The following is a 26676-nucleotide window of genomic DNA, read 5'->3' on the forward strand; positions in this document are numbered from 1 at the left end:
GCACAAAAAGTGCACCGGCGTGTGACCTGGACTGGAGTCACCCTGCAGGATTTACAAAAAAAGGAACTGAAATCAAAACCACAAACTCAGTTGTTTAAATGGCAATAAAGCAAATTTACTTTTACCAAAATAAAGATTAGAATGGTTAAACAAAGTAAAGAGTGCAACTTGCAAAATCCAACAAAACCATACTCAAAAGGAAAACTCAGAGACAAAGTTCAGGATTTTTGTTTCCTTCAGCCAAAAGTCAGTAATTTGCTCTGAGATACTGCTCTCCTCAGAGCTTCTTCCTCTCAGGGCCTTCACAGCCTGCTCCCAAGCAGGTTGTAATAGAAAATACAGTCCTCTGCTTTGCTGCACAATAATCACAGTTCCAAAGAAACAAAGCCTCCAGCAGCCGTTAGAGCACTAGAGAAAAAGAGAGTGCCCTAGGTTTGCCTGTCAAAAGCTTCAAAATAGCCTTCAAAATCCCTCCCTGGGAGTTTAGCAAACCTCTCCCCAGAAAAAGGCACTTTCAGCTTCTCAAACAAAATAGAATGCAAAGTCCAAAAGAGTTCAAAAACAACAACTCACAGTTCAGGCTTAGTCCTTGCACCTTCCATGGGTTCAGGAAACTCCATGGGTTCAGGAAACTCGGCAAACTCCGCCTCAGGTAGTTCTCTCTGAAGTTCCATGGGAATCTCATCCTCAGGCACTGCTAGTTCTGGAGGTGTCCCAGCTTCTTCTACCTTCATGGGTGTACAGCCATCACCCCTGCTTGAGCCAGGGAGGTCATCATGGGAGAGAGACCTCAACTTTCTCCCTATCGTGCCTAACTCCTTGTTCCAAACTGCTGGCTTTTCTAGAGCAGGGGCATGCCCTGATCTAGCTGAGTCAGCTTGGACTTGCACAGCTCTTGGGCTCCCCCGGTGGTGACCTGGATATCGGTTGCTCTGAGGGTTCTTAGTTCTAGCTTTGCCCCCCTGGGTCCTAGCTCTACTAGGTTCATGCAGTTTGTGACCAGTGTTCTTAACCCTTGGTTCTAGATGGTTAGTAGACTCCGGTAAATCCCCATAGTGACTGGGCCGAGCCCTGGGCATCCCCTTTCTGAGTTTCTTCTCCCCTTTCTTCCCAGCACTCCCAGGGACTCTGGCATGCCTGTAGTCCGCTTGGTCACAATATTAGTACTTTAGTTTGTGCATAGAGGTTATCTGTGTTCTGCATGTATGACCAAGGCCAGGTGTTCTGGTAGGAATGAATGTTGAGAAACATACAGTGTGCTTTGCCTAGTTTAATTTTGTGGTTAACCATTGTGTGTTGTTAATAATATATTGTGTGTGTACATATGAAAAATGAATGGAAAAAAAGATATTACAGTTAATACTATTATGGGGGTGGGGTCTGGGGCAGAGCTTGGGAAGGGACTGAGACTGAGCTTTTGGCCCCCCCTCCCCCCCAAAAAAAAGCATTCTGCTGCCTATATACTTGTGTTGGGAATCTTAAGATCACCAGATACTGGTGCTCCAAATACAGAGTTTTTCTGTAGAAAACTCCAGGGATCATAATATGAAATTAAGAGATAGAATAAAGAAATACTACTTTCAACAAAAGGTATTGGATGGTTCAAATTGCCAACCAGAATGTTACTAATTGGGATCTAGCTAGGTACTTGGGACCTGGGTTGGCCACTGTTGTAAAGAGGATACTGGGCTTGATGGACCTTCGGTCTGTCCCAGTATGGCAACTCTTATGTTCTTCTGTGAGCCAAGCATAGGACAATAAAGCCATTGTGACATCACTGATGAGGTTGGCTCATAGGCATTGTGACATCACTGATGAGGCTGGCTCTTAGGCGTTAGTGGAATGAGGCATTATGACATCACAATCTCAGCTCTGGAATGTTGCTACTTTTTGGGTTTCTGCCAGGTACTTGGGACCTGGGTTGGCCACTGTTGTAAAGAGGATACTGGGCTTGATGGACCTTCGGTCTCTCCCAGTGTGGCAACTCTTATGTTCTTCTGTGAGCCAAGCATAGGACAATAAAGCCATTGTGACATCACTGATGAGGTTGGCTCATAGGCATTGTGACATCACTGATGAGGCTGGCTCTTAGGCATTGGTGGAATGAGGCATTATGACATCACAATCTCAGCTCCGGAATGTTGCTACTCTTTGGGTTTCTGCCAGGTACTTGGGACCTGGGTTGGCCACTGTTGGAAAACAGGATTCTGGGCTTGATGGATCTTCGGTCTGTCCCAGTATGACAACTCTTATGTTCTTAAGTCTGTCTGGAACACATACATAAGATGGAGGAGGGGGTGACTGGAGATCAATAAGAGTCAGTGATGACACAGTAGGCAGGGAAGTACCTAGAAGATTGGGCTAGCACAAGATCCTGTTATCTGGCAAGAGCTACTATGTGGATTAACTGAATGGTTTAGTGTAATTGTAGAGATGAAAAGCAAGGTGATGGAGAACTCTCTGCTCGTCTAGCAGCACAATAAGAAGCTGTAGAAGCACTTAAAATGGGAGTAGGTGAAAGTGGGGGCGTTGAACGCAGCTCTCTTAATGGATTTTCTGGGTTTTTGTTGCTTTGATGCTGATACACAGCGCCGGCTTTTTACAGAAAAGACGCATTTGCTTGTTTCTGTGGTGTTCTGCAAATCTTGCATCAGCACAGTCTGGTGTCATTTTGGATTTGGCAGAAGATAGTGGAGTCTTTACCATTCTTTTCCCTAATTTGCAGGGTTAACGGCAATCCACAGGTAAATTCCCAGATCAAGTTTCAAGTTTATTTAAAAATTTTATATACCGCCCAATTGATCTTCTAGGCGGTGAACATTGTCTTAAAAACATATATACATCCTTTAAAACAATAATCATTATTTAAAACATTTAAAAACAAAACCAAACAGAAACAAAAAAGGGAAGAAGGGTAGAACTACAATTTATCAAGTAAAAAGAGAGAACATATAGGGAAAAAACAAAAGGGAGGGTGTCTAAAAGTAGAATAAAACTATGTAGCCCTAAAAAGGGCATTTCGGGCTCGAAAGCATATTCCAAAAAGATGGAGCACTGACACAGAAAATAGTAAACCTCGTTGTGTTGATGAACTTCAGAGATGGAACAGATAAAAGATTTTTAGAAGAAGATCAAAGGTTTGGTTTGGAATCTCTATACTAAAATCACTCTTTCTGGGCCCATTTCTGTTCTTTACTACCTTTGCTTCTACCAACCTATTCACTCAAATTTGATCCACTGATAAACTGCTGTTTGTTCTGAAAGGGAAGGAATATCTTGTTAGCCAGGTTTAATCCTTTAAGGGAATGCCTTATGATAGACTTTTACAATCCTTGGAGTTAAGGCTTCCAATTAAATGCTGAAAGTTTATCCCCAAGGGGGGGGGGGGTCCCCAGTGGTGTCGTAAGGTGTGTCTCCTTGCTCATAAGTGCATTTTGCAATCCTGGACTGTTTCTGAGCCTCCCTCAAGTTCAAGTTTCAAGTTTATTAGTTTTTAATATACCGACCATCAACAAATATCTGACCGGTTAACAATAAAATTTAAAAGGTAAGAAAAATAAGAAAATAAAATAATTGGCGATTTAAAATAAACGGTGCGAACATAAATAATATCGACAAGACAAACTTGAGAGTGAGGGTAAAAGGGAGGGGAGGGGAAAAGTTACATGTTTGAGAAGAGAAGGAGAAAGTGGGAATGGGATAAAACGTATAGGGTAGGGTCGCTTTGTTAAAGCGGTTGGTTGCTTGGAGAGGAAAAGGAAGTAGAAAAAGAAAAGAGAAGGAAAAAGAAAAGAAGAAAAAAAAAAAAAAGACAGAAGATAAGTCTAAGCACAGCCAAATGCGTCACAAAATAAAAAAGTCTTTAGGCTTATCTTGAATTTGTCTAGATGTTGTTCATCGCGGAGTTGCTGTGGCAGAGAATTCCATAAAGTTGGGACAGCTACTGCAAAATTTATTTTCCGTGTATAGTAGAAGTCTTTTATGGAGGGAATATAGAGAAGTTTTTGATCAGTTGACCTTAGAGTGCGTGGGGAACATTGGGGGATGAGAAGTTTATCAAGAAATGAGGGCTGGTGAGAGAGTTTTATTTTGAAGGAAAGTAAGATGATTTTATAAGTGATACGGTGAGTGATGGGGAGCCAATGGGCCTCTTTTAGAAGAGGAGAGACATGGTCAAATTTGCCTATTTTGTAAATGAGTTTTTTTATTGCTGTGTTTTGTATTAGTTGTAGGCGTCGGATTTCTTTTTGAGGGAAATCGTTGAGGGAGATCGTTGATAATCTAAATGGGAGATAACTAAGGAGTGAATCAGGATATTGATTGAATCGGTCTCTAAAATTGGAATTAGCGACCGAATGATGAGGAGTTTGTAGAAACAGATTTTTGCGACCGAACTAATATGGTCGTGGAAGGTAAGATCCCTATCAATGATGACGCCTAATAGTTTTATTTTTGTTTCCATTTGTATTGGAGTGGATTTGATAGAAATTTTTTCCAATAAGGATTCGCATGTTTTGATTGGAAGTAGAAGGCCTCGGGATTTATCTATATTAAGGGAAAGTTTATTTGAATAGAGCCAATCATTTATGATGTCCAGTTTGTTATTTATGTCTTTTATGTCTGAGATGTTTGAAGTGTTGACTGGGTGAAGAAGTTGTATGTCATCTGCATAAGCAAAGATTGTGAATCCGATAGATTGAGCCAATGTAAGAAGAGGGGAAAGAAAGATATTAAATAGTAATGGGGATAGAATCGAACCTTGCGGGACACCATAGGATTGTGATATAGCTGAAGAGGTTTCATTATTTACATGGACTTTAAAGTTGCGTTTGTTAAAGTAAGATGTGAACCATGAAAGAGCTGGACCTGCAATACCGCAGTCTTTGAGTCTATTAATAAGAAGAGAGTGGTTGATAGTATCAAAGGCTGCTGATAGGTCAAGAGAGATAAGAATGACAGATTTTTGATGGTCGTGATAATAATGTATGGTTGAGATAAGGCCTAGCAGTGACAATTCTGTTGAATGTGAAGAACGGAAACCAGTTTAGCATGGATGTAAAGCACTTGGAGATCTCTGGTACATAATTTGACCGCCTGGGAGGCCCGAGAGGCGGTTGGTCACCTTTGACGGCGGCGCAACTAACTGCTGCTTTGGGGAGTCTATTTGGATTCCTTACCCCCTAGAGATCGTAGTCTCCTTTTAAATACTCTCGCCTAGCTTTGCTAGTGTTCCCCGTGCTTGTTTCCATGGTTAGTTACTGCCTGCCCCTTCTTCTGTTGTTGTTTTTTTTTTGGGAGGGGGGTTCCTCCTGACGTAGCCCAAGGGCCACAAGAGTATGGGCCTTTGGCATTCGGGAGTCCTTTTGGTCATCTTTTGTATATTTTCTGGAGGTGGATCTCAGGGGGAGGTTGCCACTGGGGGATTTTGGTGGCTGAATAGGAAGGTGGGGGGATGGGTTTGCTACTTTGGCTGTTTCTGAAAATTGTGTATTGTTGGATGTTGATTCCTTTGATCTTGTGTTTCTTGCTCTTTGTTCTTTTCACATTCACAATAAAAAAAGATTTGAACATAAATGCTGAGAGTTTAGGGGTCTGCATTTGTTCTGAATACTTATTTTAACGCACAATCCATAAAGCCAATGAGAGGGCGTGTTGTGCAACAGTGAGCCCAAAGCCAGAGGCAAAAGACCAGGATTCCACCAAAGAACAGGAGTCCACAAATGCACAAAGTGGAATCAGTCCTTGGAGCCAAGAGATTTTGATGCAAGATTCTTTATTTATACTTACACAAATAAACTGGCACTGGAACCTGGACCCAGCACGGGCCGCATTTCGGCGATGTGAGCCTTCCTCAGGGGTCCTGTGCTTGTCATCCAACTACGCAAGGTCCGATAGGCACTGCAAGGTACTAAAATTTGAGATGTAACATACAAACCCCGACAAAGCTGATTTCACACAAGTTCTTGTTGGGGCTTGTATGTTACATCTCACGAGGTTGCCGTGAGAACTCATGACAGCCATTCAGATAACGGTTCTGAATGGGGCAGGAGTGTAGGAAGATCGCTCCTGCCCCAGTTTACCGCTGGACATCCAAGGATTTTAAAGGTGCACTTTTTACTAATCGAGGAAGTAGGAGGGAGGTGAGAACTGTTAAAGAATCGGCCCACCATTGGACCACCTGGGCTTTTGGCAGGCCTGGTGGAGACCTGCAAGGCATCGGGAGAGAGTGGGGACAGTGCAGATCCTGGCATAGCAGGGGATGGAGTGAGGGATGGGAGCTGGGTATAGAGCCTGGCAGGGCAGGGCACTTGAATATAAGCCTCTCCCCCCCTCGGTTTATATACAAGTCAACCTTTTTTCCTCTCCTTTCTTCACACTTCTACCTCTAACCCTCTGTTGTAGTTCCTTCCTATTTCTCCTACTGTAAACCGCGTCGAGCTCTACGAACGTGGAGATGATGCGGTATACAAACCTAAGGATTAGATTAGGGACCTCCCTCCACTTCAAAATCACTGAGCTCTGGAACAACCTTACCTCCCCTCTTCGGAACTTGAGCTCTCTCCAAGTTTTCTGCAAACATCTGAAAACCTGGCTTTTCTCAAAAAATGTAAGTCTCCCTCCAACTTAGGAATCAAGGAAACTCTTCTATCTTGGCATCCCAAGTCCTCTAAATTTTCTTCACACTTCTACCTCTAACCCTCTGTTGTAGTTCCTTCCTATTTCTCCTACTGTAAACCACGTCGAGCTCTACGAACGTGGAGATGATGCGGTATACAAACCTAAGGATTAGATTAGATTAGATTAGAATAAAAGGTTACTTTGCTTTATATTCAGATCGGTTTATATTCGAGTATATGTGGTACGGGTATTACCATTTGAAAGTGCGGTGTATGCAAACTGTTCCCTAATCCCACCTGAAACTTGCCCCGGAAGTGCCCTTGCCCTGGAAGTGCCCCTGCTATCTATCACTGTGTGGAGAAGTAGCTGTCAATCCTTTTATCTTGGTAAATGAATGACTAACTGGGTCCTTTCCTTGTAGTTTCAACATTTGAAATTTGAGGCACAGCTGTTATTTTTGGGTGAACTTTTTCATCTTGGCGTGGAGGAATGGTTTAATGGTTAGGACTGCAGTCTCTACACCCCCGAGGTTGCAACTCCAAGCCCAGTACTGCTGCTTATGACGGAGATGGCAGTAAGTGGAACCTGAGCACACTACCAGGCAGGGCTCTGGGTTTCTGGCCCAGAAATAGCTAAGAGAAAGGACCATTTAAATTAAATGGCTAATTTATGGAGCATGTATGGTTGGGCAGACTGGATGGACCATTCAGGTCTTTATCTGCCGTCATTTGCTATATTATTATGACCTTGGACAATTCACTTAATACTTGGCTCAGGTACATTAATCAGATTGTGAGTCCACTGGGACAAGATAGGGAGAAATACTTGAGTGCCTGAATGTAAACCACTTAGGCAATAAGTGGTCTACAATTCTGAAAACCAATCTTAATTATTCACTAAAAGCCTATTAAAATGAAAATGTGTTCAGACCCTTTCCAAATTTCGTGTTGCTCACAAAGTAAATGGCAACCAATTCCACCACTCTGGGGCCCCAAAACATAAAAAAATATAGGATCTTTGTTCCTCTAATTTAACAAGATGAAAAGATGGAATGTCCAAAAGAGCCACGGAGGGTTGATAGATACACAGGCTCTTGGGAACTATTGCAGATACATTCAAAGCTATTCAAAACTTTAAAAAACAATCATAAAACCTTAAACCAAATTCTCGACTGTATTGGATGCCAATGAAGCCTAATTAATACAGGTGAAATATAATCAAAATGTTAAGAACCATTAAGGGCTTAAGCAATGGTGTTCTTTGCAACCTGTAATGATCTCCATAAACATTTTGGAATCCCAGAAGTAGATTATTACAGTAATTGAAATGAGAAATGATTAGGCTCTGAATTAGCTGTACTCATATATTCTCTTAATCGCCTAACCATTCTCTCTTTTTGGAAAACAGTTGAAATTTCATGGTCAAAGTTGAATCAAGAATGACAGCCAGATTTTGAATTTTCTCAACAATTAGGACTGAAACATCATCAATAAAATGTGAAGGGATATCAGTAACAGGGTATCCTGACAATGACAAGACCAGTGTTTTTGACATATTTAATTTTAAATGATTTGCCCTCATCCACAATTGCAAACGCAAGATTTTCATTAACAGACTTGTCTGTGCTCCTTTGACTGATCTAGCTCTTAACCTTTAACCTCAACAGGACTTTTTTCTTTTTTTTTTTGATAGTTAGTAATGTCACAGTTTTTACTCTGCATTGGTCCTCGCATTCAGATAAATAGTTTTGCCATTCTTGAGATGGCTTGGGGAAATCCACTGCTTATTCCTAGGATAAGCAGCATAAAATCTGTTTTATTACTTGGGATCTAGCTGGGTACTTGGCACCAGGGCTGGCCACCGCTGGAAACAGGATACTGGACTTGATGGACCTTTGGTCTGTCCCAATATGGCAGCAATTATGTTCTTATGTTCTAATGTTCTAATTAAGCCAAATATAGGACAATCAAGCCTTGTGACATCACTTATGAGCTTGGCTCTTAGGCATTGGTGGAATGAAGCATTATGATATCACAATCTCAGCTCTGGAATGTTGCTACTATTTGGGTTTTTGTCTGGTACTTGGGACCTGTGTTGGCCACTGTTGGCCACTGGGCTTGATGGACCTTCAGCCTGTGCCAGTAAGGCAGTCCTTATATACTTATGTGAGCCAAGTATAGGACAATTAAGCCATTATGACATCACTGATAAGTTTGGCTCTTAGGCATTGGTGGAATGAGGCATTACGACAATATCAGCTCTGAAATGTTGTTACTCTTTGTTTTTAATATTGATGGTATAGTATTGTTTAAATGAACTCATAATATATTTATGATATACATATATATAATTTTTTTGTATTCTTAGATAACTTTGGTCTTAACGATATTAATTTATATGAAGTTATTTATTATTCATTTATATGTATATATATGTATTTGTAGACTCCTGAGGCAGGCCTGTTGGCCAAAACATGTACATGTCGAGTCATTGAGTCATAGAATCGTTCGAATGTACCATTGTGACATTGGAGAAATAAAGATCTTCACATTATCAGATGAGTTGGAGGACACTTTTTTAGTGCACATCATTCTGATCTGGACAATTCCATTCTGTTTTGTTGAATTTTACTCTTTGGGTTTCTGCCAGGTACTTGGGACCTGGGTTGGCCATTGTTGGAGGCAAGATGCTGAGCTTGATGGACCTTCGGTCTTCTATTTGAATGACTTGGAGTTGTGTTGCAGGTGTGTTATTGTAAGTAGAAAAAGAAAAGGGAAAACTTTATAGAAGACTGAGCTGTAGATTTATACAGAGCTGAAACTAGGAGAGCTTTCCTCTTTCTGTATGCATGCGGCTGCTTCTGGATTGGACGCATTAGTCTTTGAGAACAAATACAGACCACTGTCGATTGTGGACTGCAGAGAGGAGATTGTGTTGCAGAAAGCATTACAGTTGTACAAGAAGAATTAGTCTCTCTCCTAGTATAGAAATATACTTATGTTCTTGTGTTATAGAAATAGGAAGGAAACTACATTACAATATTTCATGTTTTTCTTGCAGACAGTCTCAGGGAAAGTCTGTGTAAGAGCAATCTAAGGGGTGTTTTTACTAACCTACGGTAAGCACTGATGTATGCTTAAAATGCCTTACCATGGGTATGTTCCCAAGCATCCCGCGGCAATTTTGGCATGTGCTTCCCACATGCTAAAAAAAGGTTTCCTTTTGGACTTTTTCTTAAGTGTTTTCTAAGTCTTCGAATGCCAAGGAAAGTCCGTAATTTGTTTCATCAACGGCATTTTGCCCCAGTCTATTGTATTGGCGCAACTGGATTATTGCAACTCTCTTTATGCTTTCCTAATTAAGGGCAGCTTGAAGAGGTTACATTTGATCCAAAATACAGCAGCCAAATTGATTTCTAGGAAAAAGAAGTATGATCATGTGTCTCCTTTCTTGGGGGCTCTTCATTGGTTGTCAGTTCACCTCAGATTTCAGTTCAAGTGTGCTACCATAGTGTTCAAAATTTTGAATGGAGTATTTCTGCCTTTGGTCCCTATTTCTGTCAATTCTTTATGAACTATAAGACCAAGAACCTCTCAACTGTATAAACTTTCTTTCCCTTCAATTAAGGGAATAAAGGCATTAGGTTATGTCTCTCGCTCCTTTGCATACATCTTTACTTCTATTTGGAACGACCGACCAGTTGAGATCAGATCCTGTTATCCCACTCTTCTGGAACTCCTCTAACCCTAATTCCACTAGATCCTCCCCAAAACTGAAACTATCATTCCCCTCTGCAAAAGGTATATCCCGCATAGGAAAACTAGGAACATCCCTCCCCTTTAGAACCACAGAACTCTGGAACAACCTCACATCCCCGCTCAGAATTTCAAGCTCCCTCCAATCCTTCCGCAAACACCTGAAAACTTGGCTCTTTTCAAAAATCTAACACCTCCCGCTCTTTGGTTCTTTATCTTCCTAGCTCCTTTCCTATAACCCTTCATTGTAGCTCCTTTTCAACCTAACCCTGTAAACCGTGCCGAGCTCTACGTTTGTGGAGATGGTGCGGTATACAAACCTAAGGTTTAGTTTAGTTTAGATCTACTTTTTCTCTTTATGTCTTTAGAAAATATCTGAAGACTTTTCTCTTTCAAAAAATTGTTACATAAGTAATTTTGTTTGAAAAAACTATTACAACCTCTTGTTGTGTAAACCGAGTCGAGCCTCTGTTGACTGGAGGATGATCTGGTATATAAACCGAAAGATTGGATTGGATTGGATTGGATTGAAATGTTTTTAATTTCTGAGAGTTAGCTTTATTTTGTGTTTGGTTTCTGACCTTTCGATGATTTGGAATTCCTTCCTCTCTTTGGGCTCCTTTTACTAAGGTGCGCTAGCGTTTTTAGCACACGCATGAAATTACCGCGCGGTACGCTTCTAGAATAACGCCAGCTCAATGCTGGCGTTAAGGTCTAGCGTTGCTCTATTCCGCGCGTTAAGGCCCTAACGCACCTTAGTAAAAGGAGCCTATACACTGTCCTGGCCTCCCCATTCGTAAAGTGGCATAAGAACCACAGGCAAACTGTAACATGAGAACATAGCATAGACCAGGGCAGCCCAAGTCCGGTCCTCAAGAGCTACTGGCAGGCCAGGTTTTCAGGATGTCCACAATGAACATGCATGAGAGAGATTGGCCTGCACTGCCTTCTTGGTATGCAAATCTCTCTCATGCATGTTCATTGTGGATATCCTGAAAACCTGGCCTGCCAGTAGATCTCGAGGACCAGACTTGGGCAGCCCTGGCATAGACGGATGGGTCATTTGCCTTCATGTTTCTCTGTTACTGGCTCAGACCACAGAGGCCAATTGAGGTCACAAGTACCTGGCAGGATCCCAAAAGCAGAGCAGTGGCTTTCCCCAAGTCAGCGCACAAGTCCTGATATAGCAAAGTAATAAGTATCATTAAAAATGAACCACTAGCATTCTTAATTTGAATAGAAATCACACAAGCGGAGGGCAGCACAGTGCTTTCCATACAGCAACGGACTTATTTTAGTTAATTAAAATATTTCTATCTACTGCTGTGCTCATCAGGTTGCAAAAAACATACTCGAAATAATGAATAGGCTCAAATAAATTAATTTAAAAGAAATACAGAGCCTAAGGGCTGTTTTTACGAACCCGCGTTACCGGCTTTACCGCACGCACCTTTTTAAGCGCGCGCTAACCCCTGCGCTAGTCGAAAAACTACCGCCTGCTCAAGAGGAGGCGGTAGCGGCAAGCGCGGCTGGAAAATTCACGTGCGCTTTTAGGTGCGTTAAACTGCTAACGTGGCTTTGTAGTCCTTTTTCAGATGCCTACATTTGGGGCTCCTTTTACAAACGTGCTTTTGTACAGCAGGGTCTTAAGATGTTTAGTAAACACACCACAGTTTTTTCTTTTTTTTTTTTTATATATTCTTTATTCATTTTGAAAACTTACAGCAAGCGTACAGGAATATATCATTAGTAACAACAATAACACTTGTAATTCTCATATAATTGGTAAAAAAGCTTTTTCAGCCTTCACATGCTGAGGAAAGTTAGATCCTGCTTCCATCAAAAACATTTTACCCTCCTTGTCCAATCCATCATCCTCTCCAGATTGGACTATTGCAACTCTATCTACTTAAGCCTAACTAAGAAAAACCTCCACAGACTCCAACGGATTCAGAATGCCGCGGCCAAGCTCATCTTCGCTAAAAGTAAATTTGACCATGTCTCCCCGCTCCTGGCCAAGCTCCACTGGCTTCCGATAATCGCCAGGGCCCACTATAAATGCACCTGTTTAACTTTCAAAATCCTATATGGTATCCTCCCTCCCTTTAGCCCTCTTTCTTGGAATTCCTCAAACCCTAATACCACCAGATCCTCCCACAAATTAAAACTATCCTTCCCCTCGCTAAAAGGCATTTCCCACACAGGAAAGCTAGGGACCTCCCTCCACTTCAAAATCACTGAGCTCTGGAACAACCTTACCTCCCCTCTTCGGAACTTGAACTCTCTCCAAGTTTTCCGCAAACATCTGAAAACCTGGCTTTTCTCAAAAAATGTAAGTCTCCCTCCAACTTAGGAATCAAGGAAACTCTTATATCTTGGCATCCCAAGTCCTCTAAATTTTCTTCACACTTCTACCTCTAACCCTCTGTTGTAGTTCCTTCCTATTTCTCCTACTGTAAACCGCGTCGAGCTCTACGAACGTGGAGATGATGTGGTATACAAACCTAAGGATTAGATTAGATTAGATTAGATAATTCTACAAACATAAAAATTATATCCCGTCCCACCCACCTTTTTTCAAATATTATAATCAATTATATCATAAATATAATATAAACACATAATTTACTAAAATTTGCCATTAGATTTTTACCTCAGATTTGCCATTAGGTGCCACACATTTCTGGGGTCACCAATCAACTTTTGGCTATGGCTCCCTCACTAGCCCCATTATACTTTTTTTTAATGTTTTTCTATATAAAGTGCTCAGTGCTATATTAATAACTTAATCCGTTTTTTCTTAGCAGAAAAACTTGTAAGAACTTTATAACTTATCTCAAATCTTTTCTGTTAGTAACATCGGGAAGGGACCTGTCATTCGACATGTTTCGCCCTCAGGCTGTTTCAAGAAAAATCCCCCCTATTTAAATTTACTCGTACCATCCTGACCTGCATAGCATTTCTGAAAAAATGTTTGGCACCTAATGGCAAATCTGAGGCCCTAGATAGGATCTATAAAATAAGTATAAAGAATATGTGGGACATTGAAAAAACTGGCGATTATACTTGTCAACGACTATAATTGATACTGTTGTAGTGTAATAAATACACCGGCATCTTTTATAATTCAGTTGACAAATCATGGCATGGACTTGGGAGCAGCAACTGAAAGCACAATGGCTATTCTGATTGGCCGAACACAGGCTAGCACAAAGGTCAAATGCTGACAGTGATGTGTTGCTCTATTGGACTGATATACATGTAAAGATTAGAAATAGGTCTTTGACGTGTGAAGACCCCATTTTACGTGAAAACAGAGAAAATGACAACCGACAAAGACCATATGGCCTAGCTAGTCTCAATCATACCATCTACTAACTGATTTGGTGTAGGGTGGGAATCAGTGGGAATTCCAGTAACTTGGAACATGAGTCCATTACTAGCTAGACTTTACGGTAGGTATCCTGCAAATAATGGGGTGGTTGGATAGGCTAGAGCAGGGGTCTCAAAGTCCCTCCTTGAGGGCCGCAATCCAGTCAGGTTTTCAGGATTTCCCCAATGAATATGCATGAGATCTCTTTGCATGCACTGCTTTCAATGCATATTCATTGAGGAAATTCTGAAAACCCGACTGGATTGCGGCCCTCGAGGAGGGACTTTGACACCCCTGGCCTATAGGGAGAGGAGAAGATAGTGGATGCTATGGATGGGCAGACTGGATGGGCCATTTGGCCTTTATCTGCCGTCACGTTTCCATGTGTGTAAATCACTTGCCCATTATGATCGTAAATGTTTAGAATGCTAGTATATACAGTGGTGCCTCGCATAAAGAACGCCTCGCACAGCGAACGCTGCACACAACGAACTTCATTTCATGATTCATACAACGAACTTCGTTTCACACAACGAAGTCGCCCGAGCTTCCACGATCGCTGCCGATGTATTGCATCCTTCCGCGCAGGCACTGCAGGCAGTCGTTAGTTACTGCGCTTAACGCGTTTCACATAACGAACTTTTCGCATAACAAACTTGCTCCTGGAACGAATTAAGTTCGTTGTGTGAGGCACCACTGTATACACACAAGAATGGATGTTTATGTAGCTATATGTGTCACGTAAGCACTTTTCTATAAATGTGTTGTCTTGCAACACACATGTTTGCAAGAGGACAAACATGGATTTAGCATGGAAGGAATGTGTGTGGTGTTCCCACTTACAAGGGTAACTTAGGATTCCTGCAAGTTATGTGTATCTTTGCCATATATTTGTGCCTGATAGTATAATGGCAGGCACCTATAGGTAGGCACGCTGATACTGGGTTATGCTAATGTTCTGTAACCTAGGTGCCTGGGTTCCATTATAGAATCGGTTCCTACTGCCCACCCTAGGGGTGTCTAAATGGCCTTCAGCAGGCATTAAGAACACAAGAATAGCCCTACTGGGTCAGACCAGTGGTCCATCTGGTCCAGTATCCTTCTTTCACAGTGGCCAATCCAGAAACCCAAACAGTAGCAACTTTCCATGCTACCGATCCCAGCACAAACAGTGGCTTCCCCATGCTATAAGTAGGACGCCAGCAACCAGAGTACTGGAATAGTTGTACTTATATGGTTTGAAAAGTTTGGTAAGAAAGCAAGTTAACGTAATCTCCATTTAGGGTATAAACTTAGGCCAGCAAATTTCCAGTTTTTCCGTATCGTAGTAAAAATAGCTTCCGGAAAAACTGGAAACTCGCTGAACTAAATGTATAGCCCTCGATGGACACGATGTCGTTTAAGCCTCGTATTTTCCCTTTCATTATCGCACCAAACGCTGCAGGTGTAGCTGCCCTCAGAGTGGGCACTTTGATGGTCTACTTCAATGTGTTTCAGGTGCTAACATCAGACTTGGAGAAGAGGGAACAGCAGCAGTTGAGGATGCTGGAGCAAGTGAAGGAGATCCAGAACCGCTACGAAGTTTGTGAGAGAGAACGCCGGCGAGCGGACCTCCAAATTACTGAACTGAGCCAGCAAGCCGAGGATTCAGCCCGGGAGGCAGAAGGTTACCTCAGTGAGCTAAGGCAGGTGGAGGCCCTGAGGCAGGAGAGCGAGAAGAAGAGAGAAGAGCTAAAAACCAAGGCCCAGGAGTCCATCCGGCAGTGGAAGCTGAAGTGTAAGAAACTAGAGCAGGATGCGGAAAACCAAAATCAGTCTAGCAGCCGTCTGATGGACAAGAACAGCCAGGTACTTATTAGAAAGCAGCAGCATTTGTGAGGACAGTTTACAGTAGAGAACGACACCCCGCGGGATCTGTCTCCATTCCCGCAAATTCTGTCGCTGCCTCTGCCCTAGGGTTTCCAGATGTTCGGATTGCCCCGGACATGTCCTCCTTTGAGGCCCGACGAACAGGCAGCGGGGGTGGGGCATAACGGGGGCAGGGATGGTTGGAACTGGGCGGGCCTGGGGGGGGCGGGTCTAGGGATCAGGATTAAACTGATGTAAAATCTGGTAACCCTACTCTGCCCCACCCTTGCAAGCTCTCATCATCGGTTCATAGACAACGGCGCGAAAGACAAAGGCGCGCTCGGACAATTGAGTGCAGCGTGGAGGCGCGCGCCGCTCAAAATTACTGTTTTTAGGGGCTACGATGGGGGGTTTTGTTGGGGAACCCCCCCACTTTACTTAATAGACATCGCTCTGGCGTTATGGGGGGTTTGGGGGGTTGTAACCCTCCACATTTTACTGTAAACAACTTTTTCCCTAAAAACAGGGAAAAAGTTAAGTTTTCAGTAAAATGTGGGGGGTTACAACCCCCCCCACACCCCCCACAATGCCCCCACAACGCGACGCGATGTCTATTAAGTAGAGTGGGGGGGTTCCCCCCCACGCCTCCCCATCGGAGCCATAAAAAGAGTAATTTAGAGCGGTGCGCGCCTCCGCGCTGCACTCAATTGTCTGGGCGCGCCTTTGTCCCGGCGCGCTTTTGACCTGACACCCTCATCATCTGCACAAGCCTCAAACACTTATGATTTTAAAGTGCTCGAGACTTGTACAAATGAGGACAGAGCTAAATTTGTCCTCGTGCCATTCTCTAGTCCAGAGGTTCCCAACCCTGTCCTGGGTTTTCAAGATATCCCTTATAAATATGCATGAGAGAGATTTGCATATAATGGAAGTGACAGGTATGCAAATCTCTCTCATGCATAGGGTTGGGAACCACTGCTCTAGACAGCTCTCTGTACATGGTCTTTCGAAGGATATTTGTCTTTTCACCCATCACTATTGCCCCTGCATGCAGATGCAGACTTTTCACTAATTGTTCCCCTCTTTTTATGCCCCTCCCTCCCCCCCCATCTCCAAATGGCATGTTTGTGTGGCTTATGTCCTCAGTCAGGCCTGATCGCTGAGGAAGATTATTCCGCAGAGCTGCCTTTAGCCAATAGCAGTGGAGCTGGCTCCCCTCCCGGCTGCGGCTCAAACCATCACCTCCACAGCATGCCCTGAGCCCTGTCAGCTCTGTCCAGCACAAGGCTCAGGAAGCTGGTCTTGGTAAAAAAACAAGCGTGAAAAGATTTTAAAGCTGCTCAGTAACCTTGGCAATATCTGGCGTGTGTTTAAATTGCATGTACAAACAGTCTTTGCAAGCGGCAATCATTTTCAACCATTCCATACACCGTAAATGCATTAAGAGTTCGGGAACAGCTGGAACATGTCCTTTTAAAGGAGATAACCGGTACATCGTGAAAAGAATTTGTTCAAGTACGGTTTTACTGCTGTAGCCAATAGAGTTCAAGAAGTACACAGTGAAATTTATTTTCCTCTTATTACGGGGGATGAAATCAAAAGTTCAGGCATGAAAGAAAAGGTCAGAGAAAGGGTCTTTCTCTTGATGAAAGAACGATTAGCATTGCCTCTTTAGCATTTGTGTAAATTATCTAGGATTTTTTACGATTTGAAAGCTGTTGTGGTTCAGCCGCTCCCACCAATCTCTCTCTCTTCCCCACCTATAAATAAACAGGGTTGACATAAGGCTCCAGAAAAAGGAGGTCGGATTGACACATCCGGGTTTTACTTCTACCCAGATGCCTCTGTCCATCTTCCTTAGTTCTAATACCATTGAGGAACTGATAACCCCAATATTTCTGAGAGGCAATTCAATTCCGATGGTTAAAGCCATTAAAGTTCTTGGAGTTATTCTTGGCAGTAAGTTCACCTTTCATGATCAAATACGTTCTGTTGTGCAAAAATGTTATTATAAATTAAAAAATGATCAGATCCATATCATCTTTACTTGATTTGAACCGCCGTCTCTTAACATTCTAATTCATTCTTTAATCACCTCACACTCAGATTATTGTAATGTGCTATATCAAGGAATTACCCAAAAAGAAATAAATAATAATAATAATAATTTTATTTCTTATATACCGCCAAAGCCGTAGTAGTTCAAGGCGGTTTACAACAAAGAAGGGCTGGACAATCAGCGAATATAGATACAATTAATTAATCAATCAAAGGCGAAAAAATACGATCACGTCACCCCTCTATTGTACAAGGTCCATTGGTTACCAATCAAACATAGAATAATCTATAAAGTTTTAACTCTCCAAGTTATATAGGTTGATTCCTTATTCCTTATATCCCTGTCAGATCCCTACATTCTAGTCAACAAAACCTATTAACTGTTCCCTCTTCAAGCCTATATTCACCTTAACCCTTTCAGGACCATAAGGATCGTAGGCCAATTTTTGTGGTTTTGACGACATTTTTATGGTAAAAAGGGCTTGCAGATGCCAAAAAATAGATTTTTTTTGTGAAATATCATTATTTTTTTTAAAAAAAATCAAACTTCTGGCTTATGGACAGTGTGGCAAGTGAATCTTCTCGTCAATCTGGCAACGACGCTAATGAATGAATGTCGGAACCAGTTTGTTTACATAAAGGCAGTATCATATGGAATCCGTACATATCAAATTTAGAACTGTAGACTATCCCAATCAAAATTTATAGGATTTTAAAGTTATGGGACAAATATGTCCCTTGGTCCTGAAAGGGTTAACAGCTCCCACACTCTGGAATGCTCTTCTGTCATACTTATGACATGAAAAATCATTAACAAAATTTAAGTCCAAACTTAAAACTTTCTTATTTAATGATGCATATGATTAGATGTACGTAATGAGCTATACAGTGGTACCTCGGTTTACGAGTGCACCGATTTGCGAGTGTTTTGCAAGACGAGCAAAACATTTGCAAACTTGGTGCCTCGTAAACCGAGCTTGCCTCGCTGTACGAGCGCACCCCTCCTGCGATCCTACATCCCCCCTGAGCACGGCAATGACATCCCTTACCCCGACTGGGCACCAATGCTGGTGCCCGAAGATCCTCCCTCTTCTGGCGCGGCCTGGGCTGGGCGGTGCGTCGGAGATCCTCCCTCTTCTAGACTTCTCAGATTCAGAATCTTGGAGAGAGCGAGACCAGAAGGCTTTGAGCTGCGCAAATGCTCAAAGCCAGTCCAGCCCGGCCCAGCCCAGAAGAGGGAGGATCTCCGAAGCACCGCTCAGCCCAGGCCGCGCCAGAAGAGGGAGGATCTTCGGGCACCGGCACTGGTGCCCAGTCGGGGTAAGGGATGTCATTGTCGTGTTCGGCGTGGGGGGATGTAGGATCGCGGTGGAGGGGGGGCAACGCGAGCGGGGAGGGGAGAATGCCGGTTCGCAGGGGGGGATGCCGGATCGCGGGGAGGGGTATGGAGCAGCGTCGGTGGCCTCAAGCAGGGGGGAATGGAACAGCGCTGGTAGCCTTGGGGGGAGGGGAGGAGATGGAACCAATCAAAGTGAGTTTCCCTTACTTCCTATGGGGAAACTTGCTTTGATATACAAGCAATTTGGTTTACGAGCATGCTTCTGGAACGAATTATGCTCGTAAACCAAGGTTCCACTGTATATCAAAACCTAAATAAACTTGAAAACTTCCATTGCTTTCAAAGGAAGTAAAACCTGGATATCTCAATCCGTCCTCTTTTTTTTTTTTTTTTCTGGAGCCATATGGTAACCCTATAAATAAATGAATAATACAATGTGAAAATAATTTACATCGACCCCTACAGGAGGTAGCAAGACAGTATTTAATGTGCATTTGAAAATGTAGTAAACACTGCTAAAATATGGCTTAGTTCGCTTAATACATTTTAAAATTGTGTCGGTTTTGTTCACAGCTTAATTGTGCAAGAACAGTTTTCATGAACACTGAGCCCTTCTCCCCTCTCCCTTTCATATTTAAAAACCGCAGTAAATGTTGACTTCAAACATTGACCACAAAGTTTAAATTTATACCCGGATGTTCGGCGTTGGGCTCTTCCCAGATGGTGGCTTTGACTATCTCGGTACAAGGCGATCACTGGAATTTATTCAAGTCTGCCGATAAGCAGTACGGGGACTTGGATAACTGTCTGGAGAAGTCAAGATGGCTATTTTTCTATCCAGGGACCGGTGGTTAATTTTGATGTTCCATCTTTGCTTTCAGACCATGTTGACACCATTCAGAGAGCGGTCAATATCCAGATAATGCCCCTACCCGGAAAAGTGCTGATGAACATCAACCCTGAGGTCTTTTCCCAAAGTGCAAATGTGCTCCTCTGTTTCTTCTCAGACTTACTAAATTTCTTGATTTTTCTCCACTTCTGTTAGGTGGTAAAAGAAAGGGATGAGCTCAAGGGCCAGCTGCAGATGGCCATTTCCCAGATGGAAAATCTCCGCAGAGAACTCAGCGACGTGCTGGCAAAACGGGCTCAGCAAGAAGAGGAGCTACACTGCAGGGAGATAAAGCTGAACGAGAGCCGGTCTCAACAGATGGACCTGGAGCGGGATCTCCGGGAGTCTAGAGCCATCACCAGCAGGCTGGAGAATGAGCTGCGGAAGCAAGGTGAATTGCAGAGCCAGCTCAGGGAGGATAAGGAGCACCTCGAACAAGATCTTGTAGTTGCCAGCAGGATCCAGACCAAGAGTAAAGAGCAGCTGTTGGAACTCCAGGAGACCATCTCAAGCCTAAGTTCTATCAGAGCCGAGCTGACCAATAAGGTAGCAGAGGAGGAGAGAGTCAGCAAGGACCTGAGGAAGGCCCTTGCAGAGCTCCAGAAGCAGCAGGAGTTCAACCAGGAAGAGCTGGCCTCAGCCAGTCGGCAGGTGAAACTCGAAAGAGAGGTGCACCAGAGGGAACTTGCAGACCTGCGCAATAAGGCACAGAGCATAAAAGCAAAACATGAAAGGAATTTGCAGGAGCTGCTCACTCGTTTCCGAGAAGAACGGGATGAGCTGGAGAGTCACATCCGCATGCTGAAGGTATGTGCTCTAAAGCAGTCGGTTTTGCAAGAGTTTTAGCAGAGCTCATTTTGATCTTTATTTTTCAGTCTGAAATGTATTTTATTAGTAATGATAGTCTCATTCGAGTAAAGGTAGCTTTTACTAATCCCCATAAAATACGATGTTCTAGAATATAGCATTACAAGATAAACAGTCATGTGAAAAAATTAGGACACCCCATGAAATATTCAGTTCTTTCTTAAGAAATGTTCATGTATCGAAATCAAATCTTTTTTTTTAATTTATCTCTGGAAAAGAAAGTGAAGTAATTGCAGGTAAACAACAAAAATTTTCCTTGATTTACTCATGAAACAAAAGATATCCACCAAAATGTGTATTCTAATTCAGGAATAAATTAGGACACCCCACATATCCTCCCACTTAAAGTGGTTCAAATCACAAACAGGTGTATCGCATCAGGTACACATGATTAGAACATCGTTACTCAGCATTTTGAAGGAGGTTTGTCCTAGTTAAACCTCAGACATTTAGTGTGGTGTGCTCATGACTGCTGCGGTGAGAGTGAACACCATGGTGAAATCAAAAGAGCTATCTGAGGCCTTCAGAAAGATTGTAGCAGCTTATAAGTACGGCAAGAGATTTTAAAAAATCTCAAAAGACTTTGACATTAGCCATTCCACGGTCCAGAAAATAATGTACAAGTGGAGGACTTTCCACACAACTGCTAACATGCCCAGGTCTGGCTGTCTAAGCAAGTTGATCCCCAGAGCATACCACAAGATGCTAAAAGAAGTCTCCAAAAACCCTAATGTCATCACGGGACCTACAGCAGGCTCTTACTACTGTTGATGTGAAAGTGCAGGCCTCTACAATCAGAAAGAGACTGCATAAATTTAACTTGCATGGGAGGTGTGCAAGGAGGAAACCTTTGCTCTCTAAGAGAAACATCAAGGCCAGACTGAAGTTTGCCAGAGAGAACGTAGACAAACACCAGGACTTCTGGAATAGTGTTCTATGGACAGATGAGTCTAAAATTGAATTATATGGACACCAGAAAAGAGGACATGTTTGGCGTACACCAAATAGAGCATTCCAGGAAAAGAACCTCATACCAACTGTGAAATATGGAGGTGGAAGTGTCATGGTTTGGGGATGCTTTGCTGCAGCAGGACCTGGCCAGCTCACCTTCATAGAATCCACCATGAATTCTACTATGTATCAGAGGTGCTTGAGGAACATGTGAGACCATCTGTAAGAAAATTAAATCTAAAGCGGAACTGGACTCTGCAATACGACAATGACCCAAAACATACCAGTAAATCCACCAAGGACTGGCTGAAAACTAAGAAATGGAGAGTCCTGGAGTGGCTGAGTCAAAGCCCTGATTTTAATTCCATCGAGATGCTGTGGGGTGATTTGAAACAGGCTGTACGTGCAAGAAATCCCTCAAATATCTCATAGCATTGAGGAGTGGGCCAAACTTTCCTCAGACCGATGTCAGAGATTAGTGGATGGCTTCAAGAAGCATCTCACTTCAGTAATTTCAGCCAAAGGGTGTAGGTATTAGGGTGTAGGGTATCCTAATTTATTCCTCTGAATGTACATTTTTGTGGATATCTTTTGTTTCATGAGTAAATCAAGGAAAATATTTGTTGTTTACCTGCAATTACATCACTTTCTTTTCTTTTCCCTCGTAATCTCATTGTTGGTTTTCAGGTTATCCCTCTCCTTATTGTTCTTCCCTTAATCGTTCTTTTCTTTACTTATTGTAATTCCTCCCTTTTCCCTCTTGTTTTACTTTTGTTTGTCTGGTGTATGTATTTTTGTTTTTACTGACCAGTCCCCAGTAAGGATATGTTTTGTTTTGAATTCTCTGTTTTCGTGCTATTCTATGCTGATAATAGATTTTATTGTACACCGGTATAAGAAATTTTTAATAAACCTTGAGCCTTGCTATGTGATCATTTCTTAAGAAAGAACTGACTATTTCAAGGGGTGTCCTAATTTTTTCACATGACTGTATATAGCAGTGGTTCCCAACCCTGTCCTGGAGGACCACCAGGCCAATCGGGTTTTCAGGATAACCCTAATGAATATACATGGAGCAGATTTGCATGCCTGTCACTTCCATTACTTGCAAATCTCTCTCATGCATATTCATTAGAGCTAGCCTGAAAACCCGATTGGCCTGGTGGTCCTCCAGGACAGGGTTGGGAACCACTGGTATATAGCACTATACAGATACAACCAAGAGACTGTCCTTGCAGCTTATGAGCTAGGCAAGGCACACAGACAAAAATAAATAAGATACTTTGAGCAAATCGGTGATGAACTAATCAGGTGGATTACAGGTGAGATTATTAGAGGAAAGAATAATCTTGATTCTGCAAAGATTAGGGTCTTTTTAAGGGTGTGTGAAGGAAAAGTCAGTGGGTTGGGTAAGTATGGGAGACGGTGAATGTAATAATGAACATTCCTTGGCGTCCCTCCAGAGTGGCCTTGATGGATGGATTATGCACTCGTACCAGCAGGTAGGAGGAGACAGAGAACTACAGAGACGTTCATTGGAACCTATAAGTTAGCTGTGCAGTCCCTCCCAAAATCAGTATTTCTCAGTCTCCCAGCAGGTGATAGAGGTATGCCTGTGGAGTCTTGACTGGACTGGTAGGCCTGGGGTTTCCTAGTCCTAGGGGAAAAAATGTCACTGGGCTCAGCAGTATTTGTATTTCATTCTGACTCCTAATTTCTCTGCTTTTCTCCCGGGGCTCCTTCTTGGCTTCTGGTTGGGGCTATGGTCTATGGGAGTCACACTATGCAACCTGGGTGAGCGGGTCCTCTCCCTCCCAACACCTCCTGGTTCCTTAGCCCTGAGAGGTTCCTTTTTGTTTTGTGCCTCGGTCACTGGTACTGTCTAAAGACCCTGAGGGCCTGATTCTGGAAACAGCTCCTGCAAAATAGGCATCTACCGTGTATCGGTCACCGGTAGGCGCTGTATCCAGAATCACGTCCATTTTTTTGTACAGACGCCTTAAATGTAGGTCAGCGTTTTACAGGCCTACATTTAAGGCACCTGACTTGCACCTATGGAAGCACCTAGGCACATTTACAGATGCCTAAGGGCACTTCTGGTATAAGCCACACTTACATTGGTCTTTGGCATCTATAGGTGTGCATAGGTGCTTCGGTAGGCACAAGTCAGACATCCCAGTTGGTTCATTAGTCAGCGGTAGGACGCCATTTTGTGAATCAAGCTGTGAGTGCCTGGATGATGAGCTTCCTCTTTGTACTGCATAACAAAGGCAAAATCCCTGGTTTCTCAGTGCTGTGCAGTCTTTTTGTTTTGTGTTCAGCTTGTTAGCAGGCAGTTTTCGGTGGACTCCCTACTTCCTCCCACAGCAGCATGAATAATGGACTAGCTATGCAGCTCCTGACTTGCAGCCTGATGCTCATACCTCCTGTGCTGTTCTGTACAGCGCAGGAGAATACCGCGGGAACAACACACAAGAAATAACGTCCTATTGTTCAGCACTAATAACTTGCAAATCATATGCACGCTATCAGTGCTGAACATTGGGAAGTTATTTTTCAGAACCTGCCTTGCTCACGCACACAAGAGCAGGCTCGGGCAGGCATCAGAATTTCACTTTTCTCATTTTCTCAACCTGAATTGTTCCGGCAAAAAGAAAAGCAAGTTGTGTGGGGGGGGGATTGAGGAGGGTGAGCAGAGTTGATCTCAGGGGCGGTTCTCCCTTTGACGCAATGGGCGTGTCTAATCCCACAAAAATAACACCACTGCTCTTCATTAGCGCAGCTACTGTGACTCTGCTGGCTCTAAGGTTAAGAGGTTCCTGACTTAATAAATGGCCGCACCCGCCCCTCCATTAAGCGGCCGACATCCAGCGCCGTAATGGGAGCTCCCGCCTCCTTTGATCTGCTCCAAGTCATCCCCAAGAGCCCTCTCACGGGGAAATGCAGCCGCAAAAGTAGAGAAAGCTAGGCGCTGCTCTTGGAAAAGGGTCTCCAGTTCGGTTGCCCTGCTCCGGAGGTGGTTGTGCTCTTCTGTCCCCAACATTCAGAGCCGTGACGGGAGACGACATGCAGCCACTCCGCCCCTAATCTAATCTAATCTAATCTAATCTAATCTAAACCTTAAGTTTATATACCGCATCATCTCCATGAGTATGGAGCTCGACACGGTTTACACGTACTTAAAATAGTAGATGGAGAAGAAGAAAGAGGATTACATGGACTTATGTGAGGGAGGGAGGAGAAAAAGGGGGGGAGGATAGAGTTACAATTTGGTAAAAAGCCAAGTTTTCAGTTGTTTGCGGAATAATCGAAGGGAGTCCAGGTTCCGCAACGGGATGGTGAGGTCGTTCCAAAGACCTGTGATTTTGGAGAGAAGGGGTTTTCCCAGTTTGCCTGAATAGTGGATGCCGCGTAGAGAGGGGAAGGCTAGTTTAAGCCTTTGGGCAGTTCTGGAGGAGTCGGGACTGGAGGAGTTGACGGATAGCGGGATAAGAGGGGGGAGGATGCCGTGAATGATCTTAAAAGCCAGGCAGGAACATTTGAAATGGATTCTGGAGATTATTGGGAGCCAGTGAAGTTTGGCAAGGAGTGGGGAGGCACATTGTTGTTGCCTGAAAGGACAGTACTGGAGGGATCTCAGGGAAAGGTTCATCGTAGCAGCCATTGAGAATCCGATGCTCATGCAGGACAAGGAGCTCCGTGTAATGCAGAGCAGGGAAAAACGTTGTTTCCCAGGCAAACTTTAATGGCAGGGTCTTAGCTGTTCTAGCCTTACTTTCCTGTCATTACATTAGTGCTGATTGACTCAGACACTGACAGGAAAGTAAGGCTTGACAGCTCAGACCCCCCCCCCCCAAACAGCAACAACAAAAGAAGCCCCTCCCCCTTAATCCCCTCCCAGTCGTCCATAGCTGCCTCCCAATGCTGGGATTTCCCTTCTTGCCGAGCCCCCCTCCAAGAAATCCTCGACCCCCGTATTTAAAAAAAAAAAATCAGCAGGGAGAATGCCCACTCCCTCCTGCCACAGGGCCAGGACACACCAAGTTTCAAGTTTATTAAGACATTTTTTATACCGCTAATTCAAATTTCTAAGCAGTGTACAGCCTTAATAAAAGAAAGCTTTTAAAACACAAATAAAAATTGGTGTTAAAATATTATACAGTACTATACTAGGTTAGTAGACTTTTAGCATAGGACACATATACTGACTATACATAATTTGGGAAGTAGGGTTGAATTATAATAAAGCACAGTTAAGGGTTAAAACAATAGGTGGGGAAAGGGACACCACCACTCCCCCACTGACACACCCCACCTTTTTTTGAAATTTGGCAAGAGTGTCCACTCCCTCATGCTGGCAGGCCCACCTCTTCAAAATAGTGAGCCTTCCCCTTCCTGGTGCATACTGGGATGAACTGGGAGGGGCCTAAGGCCCAGATTAACTCCGACTCCTAAGGTCCCTCCCAGGGGCTTCGGAGAGTCCTGCCAGCTCAGCGGATTCGGGATTCAAATGCCACGATCAGCTCAGCCAGCAGGGAGAGCAACAGCGGAACATCAGAAGAAAAGTTTTATTTTGACAGGAGGGATGGGTAGAGGAGTTGGGCCTAGCGATTGCTCTTCTGAGCAGGTGGCAGGTAAAGCTCCTCCCCCTTTTTCCGGGGCTGCTGTGCATGAATTGCATGCATATATTTTGCATGCTATTCGTGCTCAACATCGCCCAGTCTGGAAAAATTGCTCCCAATGTTGGAGCATTGTACATCTTGCCCTCAGTGACCTAAGTAGTATCAAGGTTAATGAAAGCCTAGGGGCTAAGCGCAGAGGATCCTTAACTGCCGGGAAGGGAGGGTAAAGCTGGAGATCAAATGGCTGGGACTGGATAGAACATTGGTTTGCATTTTAATCTTTTTTCTTGAGAGGCTCAGGAAAGGAGAATTTTAAAAGCAGGTTTAGCCTTGATAAAAAGTGCATAAGAAAACAA

At 43.3% G+C, this 26676-nt stretch overlaps 1 protein-coding gene across 3 annotated transcripts in view; it reads left to right on the forward strand.

Moving 5' to 3' along the window:
• CEP128 (centrosomal protein 128) overlaps positions 1–26676 on the forward strand; it is a 532978-nt gene that overhangs the window by 158678 nt on the left and 347624 nt on the right. For all 3 annotated transcript variants that reach the window (XM_033953417.1, XM_033953420.1, XM_033953419.1), the window contains 2 exons: positions 15244–15594; positions 20037–20687. In XM_033953417.1, the coding sequence (XP_033809308.1) occupies positions 15244–15594; positions 20037–20687 (1002 nt within the window). The remainder of the gene's footprint in view (positions 1–15243; positions 15595–20036; positions 20688–26676) is intronic.

Source organism: Geotrypetes seraphini, chromosome 7 (assembly GCF_902459505.1).
Source record: "Geotrypetes seraphini chromosome 7, aGeoSer1.1, whole genome shotgun sequence".
Taxonomy (NCBI): Eukaryota; Metazoa; Chordata; class Amphibia; order Gymnophiona; family Dermophiidae; genus Geotrypetes; species Geotrypetes seraphini.